Below are 10,857 nucleotides of genomic sequence, written 5' to 3'. Positions count from 1 at the left end.
CCCTTCATCCTACTGTGATTAACTGAAAGAACTGCATTTGATAAACTTTAATTTGCTATCATTTAGGAGACTCTCCTTAAGTAGATTCTGTTCAACTTATCCAGATGCTATTTAACACACACCTCTGTAGAAGATGTCTTAGTTCCCACACTCCCTCCCACTTTTATATATTAGTCAAACCATTACCTCATTCCTGAAATGACCTCTCTCCCTGATTGCCTAAGTTTACTGAGTCCTCAAGACCTCCTATTTAATTCATATTATACTTTTTAATACACGATGTTCACTGTGCAAAGGTTGTAAGATTTAAAACATTAATTTCCATTTTAAGGAATTTATAGTATTCTAATGGATGAAACACTTTCAATACAAACTAATATATTAAACAAACAATAAAACAGCCTTAGACAAGTATACGATTAGTCTTTTAATTGGTGAAGCACACTTTAAATATAAGCTAATTATACAAATAATAACATAACCTATATATGTAATATACATATAAAATGTAGAAGTCTATGTTATTATTATTAATATCAAATGTATTAAGCAAACATAGCCTCATATGTGTAAAAAGTAGAAGTGTCTGGGGGGAAGAAGTGAAATTCAGAGAGGGATGATGAACAATTTTGTAGGATGGGAAATTAGGAGATGGGAAGGGGAAGTTCAGGAAGAATTCACAGAACTGCAGTGATCCTCCCTTCTGATACTCTTATCTGCCCTATCATGTGTGATGTCTTATACATTGGACCCATCACTTTCTCTGTCTACTTTATTTTTCCAAGGAGATTCTACATTCATGTGAAGAGCAGACATGATTCACCTATTTTCTCCATTTGACACACTACGCTGCAGAGTTCCTATCATCTTTCTTTTTTTTTTTTTTTTTTTTTTTTGCAGAGTTTCCCCCCTCCCCCCGGCGTGGAGGCCGGGGGCACAATCCCCGCTCCCCCCCCCCCCCACCTACTGAGTTCAAGTGACCCCCCCCCCCCACCGCTACTGCTACATTTGACTGGCTTAATAATAAAAAACGATTCCCCTTTCTGTAAAATCCTCTTCACTTTTCCAGGCTTACCTACACTACCTCTTTAGTGCATTCTCAACATATACAGGTTTTTTTGTTTTGTTTTTTAATGTAAATAGAAAGGAGGCTTGCTTTGTTGCTCAGTCTGGAATAAAACTCTTGGCCTCGGGTGATCCTCCCACCTTGGCCTCCCAAATTGCCAGGATTACTGGTGTAAGCCACAGCAACTGGCCCCAACATGTATGGTCCTAAAGACACCTCACACTTAACAACTAATACCAACAAGGTGCTTCAAGTTTTCTGGTCAGGTGTCTCCAACAAGTCAAACAAGTGGTACAGCCTGCAAATGAACCCCATTATCCATTCTCCCCATCTTCCTCAGGTTTTCAATGCACACATACCCACTCCAGTGACTCCATTTCTGCCTCCCCTGCAGGCAAGGCACCACAATATTAAATAGAAGTTGTGTGTACAGCCTCAAAGAAATTTCCTCAAAGCAGGAGGGCATACCCTTTTCCCATTTCCTCCTATTGCAGGCTACAGTGAAGATGTGCATAAAGCAACAGTTCTGGAACATAAGAAAGAAGCTGAGGCTGGAAGAACCTCGGGCCAAAGATCAAGGAATCATCAGATCAGCCCTGGACTGCTTTCCTGTGAAGCAAGGACAAGCAACGTTTTTCTTAACAAGCCTGATGGTAAATATTTTCACCTCTGCAGACTGATACAGTCTCTATCACAACCACTCAATTTTTACTGACAGCTTTTTTCTTCTTTAGACTTTTAAAGGGCAATTTCCCTAGATAGTGATTAACGAAATAAAGGATAAGAATAACTTATATAGATATATAAGTCTTCAAAACAATTACATGAATTAACACAGTCACCAAGAATAGATGTTTTGCCACTACCCTAAAAAGAAAAGGTATTATCATCTTTTAAAAATTCACTGGCCAGGCAGAGTGGCTCAAGCCTGTAATCCCAGAACTTTGGGAGGCCGAGGTGGGTGGATTACCCAAAGTCAAGAGTTAAGAGACCAGCCTGGCCAACACAGTGAAACCCCAGATCTACTAAAAATACAAAAAAAAAAAAAAAAAAATTCATAACTTAGGCCAGGCACAGTGGCTCACGCTTGTAATCTCAGCACTTTGGGAGGCCAAGATGGGTGGATCACCTGAAGTTGGGAGTTCCAGATCAGCCTCACCAACCTGCAGACACCCCATCTCTACTAAAAACAAAAAATTAGCCGAGCTTGGTGGCACATGCCTGTAATACCAGCCACTCAGGAGGCTGAAGCAGGAGAATCACTTGAACCTGGATGGCAGATGTTGTGGTGAGCCAACATTGCACCACTGCACTCTAGCCTGGGTGACAAGAGCAAAACTCTGCCTCAAAAAATAAAAAAAATTCGTAACTCAGTAACTATGCGCTCCTCATTTGATCTGGCTTTGCTCTGATGCCTAGTAAACTGTAACACATACAGTGCCAGTCAATGACTAACTGGTGACTGAGAGATGGCTTAGAAAAGATTTAAGACTTCCTGAATTTTGGTACCCATTTTAAAAACTGACAGTGAAGCAAAAAACCAAAAGAGCGACTAGCAAATTACTGAGCTTACCAGTTCACTGGCAAGAATTAGAGCTCCTGAGAGATAATCTTCTACATCCAGATGAAATCCTTTCTCCCGATCTGGCTCAACTAAAGAACACATGAAAATAAACTCACGCTGTGAATGCAATTTAAGCCTCAGAACATAAAAATATACACATAATTTCTCCCAAATTAAGTGAAGGATGAATCTTTTAAAAACTGGCTTTTTAATATATTCACACCCTCAGCAACTAAACCGCACTGTGAATTTTTTGAGCTCTTAAGCAAAATTTAATTCAGTCTTTCCTCAAAAAGTAGTATTATCAAAATGCTGTCAATTGGTGTCAGAGAATATACCTCTTGTTAGAAAGTGCATGATGGCCGGGCACGGTGGCTCACGCCTGTAATCCCAGCACTTTGGGAGGCCGAGGCGGGTGGATCACAAGGTCAAGAGATCGAGACCATCCTGGTCAACATGGTGAAACCCCGTCTCTACTAAAAATACAAAAAATCAGTTGGGCATGGTGGTGCGTGCCTGTAATCCCAGCTACTCAGGAGGTTGAGGCAGGAGAATTGCCTGAACCCAGGAGGCAGAGGCTGCGATGAGCAGAGATCGCGCCATTGTACTCAAGCCTGGGTAACGAGAGCAAAACCCCGTCCGCAAACAAAAAAAAAAAAAAAAAGAAAGTGCGTGATAAAGCATTTAAGAAAGGACTTAGCATATTTGAAACTAACTTTCAAATGGTTGGCAAAGACACAAAAGAAGATTAAGCAGATGTAGCAAAATGTTAACAAGTGGCAAATCTATGTGGCGTGTAAACAGGTATTCATCGTACTATTCTTTCCATTTTTCTGTAGGCTTGGAACTTTTAAAAATCCAATTATAAAAACTGAAAGAAGCAAGTGCAAATGAGTTACCACTATTATTTTTAGCTTTTGTGTTTCCAAGTACAGCTGGCCCTCTGCTGACCAACTGCGGATTGAAAATACTTGGGAAAAATAAATTAAAATGACAATACAACAATTCAAAATACAGATTTTTAAAATCAATATGGTATAACAACTATTTACACAGCACTTATACTGTATTAGACATTTTAAGTAATTAGAGATGATTTAAAATATGTGGGAGGATGTGCATAGGTTATATGCAAATACTACACCATTTTATAAAAGGTGTTGAACACCCTCAGATTTTGGTATTGGGATAGTTCTGGATCCAGTCATCCTCAGATAACAAGCTACCACTGTAAGTGGTTTTTAGTTAGTTCTTACCTGTTTTAATAAACAAAGTACAGCCACCCTTTCCACCAAAAACTAAGCAACCATGCCTGATTCCACAGATCCCACTAATGAAGACACTTACTGCCAAGAATTTCTGTAACCGCTTCTTGAGTCACTAGCGTTTCTGTTTCCAAATACACAACAAATGCTGCCAAGAAGACCAAGCGCCGCAACACAAACCTCCAGTGCTCATGAAATCTGCAGGAAAATACGCACACTCAACCTCCAAGGCTACAGACCTTCGGAGAGATGGGCTTTATACAGTCATGTTCAAACAGTGCAGAAATAAGATCATTTTTCAAATAAAATCTTATGCAAACCCGCCATATATGAAGAGCAATATGACATTTACTATAAATTTTACAAGTTCAAATTTGTAACAATTATTTAAGTTTAATCAGTGAGCAATATGGTCTAATTTTGATGAATATGAAAATTTACACCAGGTGCGGTGGTTCATGCCTGTAATCCCAGCACTTTGGGAGGCCGAGGCAGGTGGATCACCCAACGTCTGGAGTTCAAGACCAGCCTGGCCAACATGGCAAGACGCCATCTCTACAAAAATAACAAAGTTAGCCAGGCGTGGTGGCACACACCTATAGCCCCAGCTACTCAGGAGGCTGAGGTGGGGGAATCGCTTGAACCTGGGAGGCAGAGGTTGAAGTAACCCAAGATCACACCACTGCACTCCTGCCTGGGCGACAGAGTGAAACTCCGCCTGAAAAAAAAAAAAAAAAAAGAAAGAAAAATTACAACTGAAGATTACAGATGACAGGAGCAATCGTGCTAAGTTTAATCAGTAAGAACAATGATACTGCTCTGAGAAAAATAAAAATTCGCAACTGACAATTGAAGACAACTGTAGTCGACTTATTCCTACATTTTGATTTGAGTGCAGGATACCAAGAAAATTCTGATTCACAAAATTGCCATTTGCAATCACTAAATAAACGGACTTAAAGTGATGGAATACTGAGCTAGAAGCCTGAAAAAAGAAAAGGACATTTTACAACCTGTGGATAGTTACACTGTGCCTCCTGATTTTCAAATGTGGGAATATACGTTCAAAAAAAGTCTCAACACAATGCAGGTCACATAAACGCTTCTCAAGGCCAAATCTAGCCAGGAGGCAGCCTGTGTGTGTCCTCCAGAGATGGTCTCTAAAGACCCCGCTAGTTCTACTGTCCTACCTTTCTCTGTGCTTCAGTTAGGACAACAGCTGTCCCTGACCCTTTCAGCACCAGGGACTGGTTTCACCGAAGACAACTTTCCCACAGAAGGTGGGGGAGACGGTTTCAGGATGAAATTGTTCCACTTCATATCATCAGGCATTAGATTCTCATAAGGAGCATGCAACCTAGACCTCTCGCATGCAGTCAGCATTAAGGTTCTCACTATGAGAATCAAATGCTGCCACCAATCTGACAGGAGGTGGAGCTCTGGCAGTAATAGGGGGTGATGAGGAGCAGCTGTAAATACAGATGAAGCTTCTCTCCGTCACCCACCGCTGACCTCCTTCTGTGCACCCCAGTTCCTAACAGGCCACAGACCAGTACCAGTCCACAGCCTGGGAGCTAGGAACCCCTGCCATACAACAAGGATCGACAAATTTTTTCTGTAAAGGGCCAAGTAGTAAATATTTTAGGCTTTGTGGGCCACTTTCAGTGTTACATCTTCTTATCTGGGAGTTTTCTTTTAACAACTCTTGAAAAAATAAACGTAATTCTTAGCTCCCAGAGGCAGCAGCCACCAGTGGTTTGTCAACCTGTGCCTGAAAGAGTATTCTCGCCGGGCATGGAGGCTCACGCCTGTAATCCCAGCTACTCATGAGGCTGGGGCAGGAGAATTGCCTGAACTCAGGAGGCGGAGGTTGCGGTGAGCCGAGATCATGCCATTGCACTCCAGCCTGGGTAACAGGAGAGAAATTCCGTCTCAAAAAAAAAAAAAAAAAAAAAGAGTATTCTCGTGAGGTTATACTATCCACCCCTGAAAATACTCATCCTATTTACTGTTGATACATATGTCTTAAAATAATGTCTTTTTCTGTAAGAAAATTAAAATAAGTAGAAATTCTTCAGTCAGATGCAGTTTTTTCACAGTTTAACAGCTATGAAACCAGGATACATTTCACAATCTATCTTTCACAGTTTTTTTTTTTTTTCTGAGATAGAGTCTCACTCTGTTGTCCAGGCTGGAGTGCAATGACGCAACCTCAGCTCACTGCAACCTCCGCCTCCCAGGTTTGAGCGATTTTCCTACCTTAGCCTCCCAAGTGGCTGGGATTACAGGCGTGAGCCACCACACCCAGATAATTTTTGTATTTTTAGTAGAGATAGGGTTTCACCATGCTGACCTGGCTGGTCTCCAATTCGTGACCTCAGGTTCTGCCCCTCGCTTGGCCTCCCAAAGTGCTGGGATTACAAGTGTGAGCCACCTTGCCTGGCTCATGTTTCACGATTATGACTGGCAACATTTTCCTTCCCTACATAAAATAAGGGTGTATCTTAAAATTAACAGTGCTGTAGATTCAACAAGAAGATGTGGCATAAAATATTAACTCTATATGTCACTTGGCAGTGAAATTCAAGCTTCAAATGAAAACTTGACGCTATTTATATATACCGTCACCTAATCTCATTACCTCACTAACTATAGTTCATCCAATTTCATAAGATACTTAAATACAGCAAAAAGATATTCTTTTGACCTTCATACCACATTTTTGCATTGCTTTTTCCCTGGAAAAGTAATGAATGTTCCTTAAGAAGATTTAGAAAGTGAAAAGAAAAAAAAAAAATCCCGAATTTTTGTCATGACCATTATTAGTTTGGTTCTTCTCTTTTTGTTACTCCTACACATTAGAATGTTTACCTAGTTGTAAGCAATCATTTGGTACATATAATTTTTCTCCTTTTCTTTACTTAACGTTATGAAATGCTATTTTTGTTACAAACCTGTAATACTGTTCAGCAGGAAACTTGGTCTTCAAAGACGTTAGATGTGTTTTTACTGTACCAAAATGTTCCTGAGCTTTCAAACACCTCTTTGGAGCTAATCACAAAAGATAACCAAATGTAATCATGAAAAACTTACCAAATTTCAAATACAGTTCTCGCTTAATCATCTAAGTAATATATCTGGAAATGGATCAACTTTTTTTTAACCTTACAACAAATGTACACATCTCTGCTTTTCAACCTGGCTCTCAAAATATCATCCCTAGTTTCCCTACTAATAAGCTATACTGAAAAATAAACAACTTGCTAAAAGGGAATATATTAGGAGACACATTGGTAATTGGCTAAGTTGTCATAAATAACGTCATCCTTCAGGGGCTGTGCACCAGCCACTATTCCTGTTCACTCCTGAGAGAATGCTTAACATTGGATTGCTCCTTCCCGTATGTGACAGAATAAAGCCTTTATCAACTATTCACAATCAAGATGACCAACTCTATATCATTTAGAAAAATGACTTGCCTCTGGCATGTGTCAATGCATTATTATATCATTCTTGTATCTGAAAATATACTTCAGCTCTTTTAGCTGTGCTGGCTATGCCTTACAATGAAGGTTCCATGTCTAAACTTGACATATTTGACTTCCATTGACAAGGTTGACTGTAAAGACATTGATTTGAGAACACTTTATGCTGTTAATCTCATATTAAAAGGTATTTAATGCAAATCAACAGGAAGTTGGGGAAAAAAAGGTATTCAATCACTGAAAGGCTGGATACACACACATACACACACACACAAACACACACACACACACACGGACCAAATAAAAGTCACTAGATAACACAAAGGAGTTACAAACCCTTTTTATGCTTACCCTGAGAAGACTGTGCTGGCAGAAAGCTGCACTTTTTTTTCTAAACAGGAAATGGGTTAAGCAATTGTAATTATCATCAGTAGAATGCTCTCACAATAGAGAAAATATCTCTATTTAAATCATACTATGTGGAAGTGGAAAAATCAAAATTACCAAATCACCTACTTCTTCAATTTGTATTCACCATAAAGTATGATGGACATTTTTCATTATAAAATGTCGTCTAGATAGAAACTCTCTACATAAGAGATACTTGGATACAAAACAAAGAATTTACTGTCCTGAAACCCAGCACCCTGAGGGACACCTTGCAGTAAAGTCAAAATCTCTCAAGCTGTTTGTTCTAAACTCTGTACAACTTTTCAGATTTCCTAGAGAGAAGTAAAAAAAAATCAGATACTCAACACAATTACTGTCATACACTCACATCAAACACATTAGATAGTATATGTGATCTACCATAACCAAGTTGGAATCCTGACTTTTCCATTTATTTCCTCTGTAACACTTCAAAAAGTCACTAAAAAGCCTTAGATTCCTGAGGTAGCCTTTAAAGGATAACAGCCATGCATTCACCCCAAGTATCCAATTGGAACATTATCAAATGGATGATGTGTGTCAACATAATTTGTAAAATGAAGAGTTAAATGCAATACAAGAGTTGGGTATTTCTTTTTTCTTTTTTTTTTTGAGACAGAGTCTTGCTCTGTTGCCCAGACTGGAGTGCAGTGGCTCGATCTAAGATAACCACAACCTTCGCCTCCCGGGTTCAAGCGATTGTCCTGCCTCAGCTTCCGTAGTAGCTGGGATTACATGTGTGCGCCACCACGCCCAGTTAATTTTCTTTTGTATTTTTAGTAGACATAGGGTTTTACCATGTTGTCCCAGGCTGGTCGGACTCCTGACCTCAGGTGATCTGCCAGCTTCGGCCTCCCAAAGTGCTGGGATTACAGGTATGAGGCACTGCACCCAGCCTTCATTTTTAAAATGTTCACTTAGCACACTTATGAGCCAGGCACTGTGTAAATACTTGGCGAACCAAGCATACAATCCCTTCCCTCTGGTGGTTTAACATATAACGAGAGAGAAGGTATTTTTAAAATAATCAACATTACACGCATTTTTTTTTTTCAAATTTAATGTGCTATTAGAAAACATAACAGGAAATAGACCGTTTAGGTTGTGAGGTCAAGGAGATAATATGAGATAACCAGGGAAAGAACGGGAACGACGCAAATTCCAGTAAAGGCAAACAGGCAGGAAGCTAACTGGGGCAAGAGAAGTAAAGAGCTAAAGTGACATCATACATAGAGATGGCGTAAAATGAGATTGAAGAGAGACCATGTGGGCCACAGTACAGTTTGATTTTTTAATGCTATGTGGGATAGGAAACCACAGGAGAGTTTGAAATAGGAGATTACAGGTGCTTTTAAGACATCAACAACAAATACACGAAACGCGTATTCGCTGAAGAACATGTGCTATTCGAGCCTTCCATATATAAGGAAGTGCTGAAAACAAGGAAAACTGACCCAAACGAGGCAGGTGATGCTGAGAAGCTGAGACCCGAACACGGAGAATCAGGACAGAGCGGTAGGATAAGGGGCGGGTAGTGCCCTAACCTAAAGCTAGAGGGGAAGCAACCGACCCTCGGAGGCGTCCCCACCGCCCCAGACTCAGCGACGGAGGAGGGCCGGGCGATGTGGCCCAGCTAGGCACGGAGAGGGAAAGGGAATGGGGAAGGGAGGGGCCTCGCCTCTCGGATGTCCTGCTCGGCAGCCAAAAGGCCCTGCAGCCCCACGAAGATCTCGTTCACGGACATGGCGCTGGCTGCACAACAATCTGCCAGTGTTGGCAAGGGCGGCCAGGGAAGTGGACTCCAGAGACAACCCGCGGAATCAACCGTAACACCCGCCTCAGTCGCAGGCGTTGCCGCGTACCCCCGGTCTTACACCACGGGCAGTTGCCGGGGTCCTCCGAGGCCCGCGGCGCGCGGGAAGACTGGCTGCCCGCCGCACTGCCTGAGGAGCCCGCCGACCTTCTGGGTGCAGGCGGGCATCCAGAAGGCAGAGGAGTGGGAGAGTGGGCGGGGCTTCAGTCTGAGGCCTTGGGACAGGCATCCTCAGAAACAGCCTGCGAAGGGGGCCCTCGGAGGACCTGGGCCTGAGGGAGGGCGGGGACGGGCTTGGAGGTGGTGCGACCAAGGGAAGCTGTTTAGCTTATATGTACATATTTATTTCAGATACAATAGCAGATGGGGGCAAATATTTCACAACGAAAGCGTATGCACAAAAAAACAAGTGCAGAAAAATGTAGAGAGATGGCAGTGTTCGCGAGAAAGTAGGGGCAGTGCATTTATATTTCCAAACAAAGGAAAATAAAAGTAACATATATAGGACTGTGAGTAGGGAATGGATTGGGAACGAAAATTTTCTGTGTAAATCTTTTAATGTCTTCTCTGTATGCTTGTATTACCTATTTTTAAATTAAACGGATTCTTGAAGCATGTGTGATGGGATGTTTCTCTTTCCACTCACATCTTGTCCTAATTCCCCTTCCATGCACCATAACGGTTTCTCCCTTGTTCTTGAAGATTTCCATACAGAAATGCTGTGTGTGTGTATGTTCTTGAACAGTTATTCCGGACATAAAAAAACAATGAGTGTGTGTGTGTGTGTGTGTGTGTGTGTGTGTGATCTTATAATTTAGTTGATAAGAATTCATGCAATTGGAATGATTCTTATCAATTAAATGATAATTTATTGCTTGGTTTGTGCCTGACGTTATTTTAAATTCTTTACATGAAGGATCATATTTAATTCTCATTACATGAGAAGAATTTCATGGCCATGAAGAAAAGGGTAAGACCAATGGCACCTGCTTTTTTTTTTTTTTTTTTTTAATGAGGAGATCAAGTCGGCACGACGCGGGCGCAGGCTCCCCTGCACCTACATTTTTAAAAAATTACCAAAACCACAGCTGGGCGCAGTGGCTCACACCTGTAATCCCAGCATTTTTGAGGCCAAGGCGGGCGGTTCACGAGGTCAGGAGATCGAAACCATCCTGGCCAACACAGTGAAATCCCCGCTCTACTGAAATACAAAAAGATTAGCCAGGCGTGGTGGC

General features: G+C 41.3%; 1 protein-coding gene across 6 annotated transcripts; it reads right to left on the bottom strand.

Annotated features, from left to right (window-relative positions):
* Positions 1-1,002: 1,002 nt before the first annotated feature.
* On the bottom strand, positions 1,003-9,551 carry LOC116545050 (translin-like). 6 transcript variants are annotated; one of them, XR_004266166.1, is made up of 5 exons: positions 9,380-9,551; positions 8,009-8,102; positions 3,978-4,093; positions 2,640-2,719; positions 1,003-1,454 (listed from the first exon to the last, which is right to left on the bottom strand). XR_004266166.1 is itself a non-coding variant. In XM_032271649.1 (4 exons), the coding sequence occupies exons 1-4, from the start codon at positions 7,932-7,934 to the stop codon at positions 1,652-1,654; spliced, it is 258 nt and encodes an 85-aa protein (XP_032127540.1). In that variant the 5' UTR covers positions 7,935-7,966; the 3' UTR covers positions 1,003-1,651. The 6 variants fall into 6 exon arrangements, 2 of the variants coding, with proteins under 2 accessions (XP_032127540.1, XP_032127539.1); XM_032271649.1 differs by lacking the exons at positions 8,009-8,102; positions 9,380-9,551 and adding an exon at positions 7,897-7,966 and having other exon boundaries at positions 1,003-1,675; XR_004266167.1 differs by lacking the exon at positions 8,009-8,102 and having other exon boundaries at positions 1,004-1,454; positions 9,380-9,547.
* Between the last annotated feature and the right edge of the window lie 1,306 nt (positions 9,552-10,857).

This window comes from Sapajus apella, unplaced genomic scaffold (assembly GCF_009761245.1).
Source record: "Sapajus apella isolate SASKATOON/1434 unplaced genomic scaffold, GSC_monkey_1.0 scaffold244, whole genome shotgun sequence".
Classification (NCBI taxonomy): Eukaryota; Metazoa; Chordata; class Mammalia; order Primates; family Cebidae; genus Sapajus; species Sapajus apella.
The sequence above is the reverse complement of the archived record's forward strand: the minus strand, read 5'-3'. Positions and strand labels throughout refer to the sequence as shown.

Coding starts and splice junctions, on each gene's coding strand:
- LOC116545050 (XM_032271648.1), bottom strand. CDS start 7,934: ATGTCCATCATACTTTATGGTGAATACAAATTGAAGAA. Junction 4,094..7,896: donor GGTGAATACAAATTGAAGAA/GTAGGTGATTTG, acceptor ATTTTCCTGCAG/ATTTCATGAGCACTGGAGGT. Junction 1,455..2,639: donor TAATTCTTGCCAGTGAACTG/GTAAGCTCAGTA, acceptor CCTTGCCTGCAG/GGGAGGCAGAAATGGAGTCA.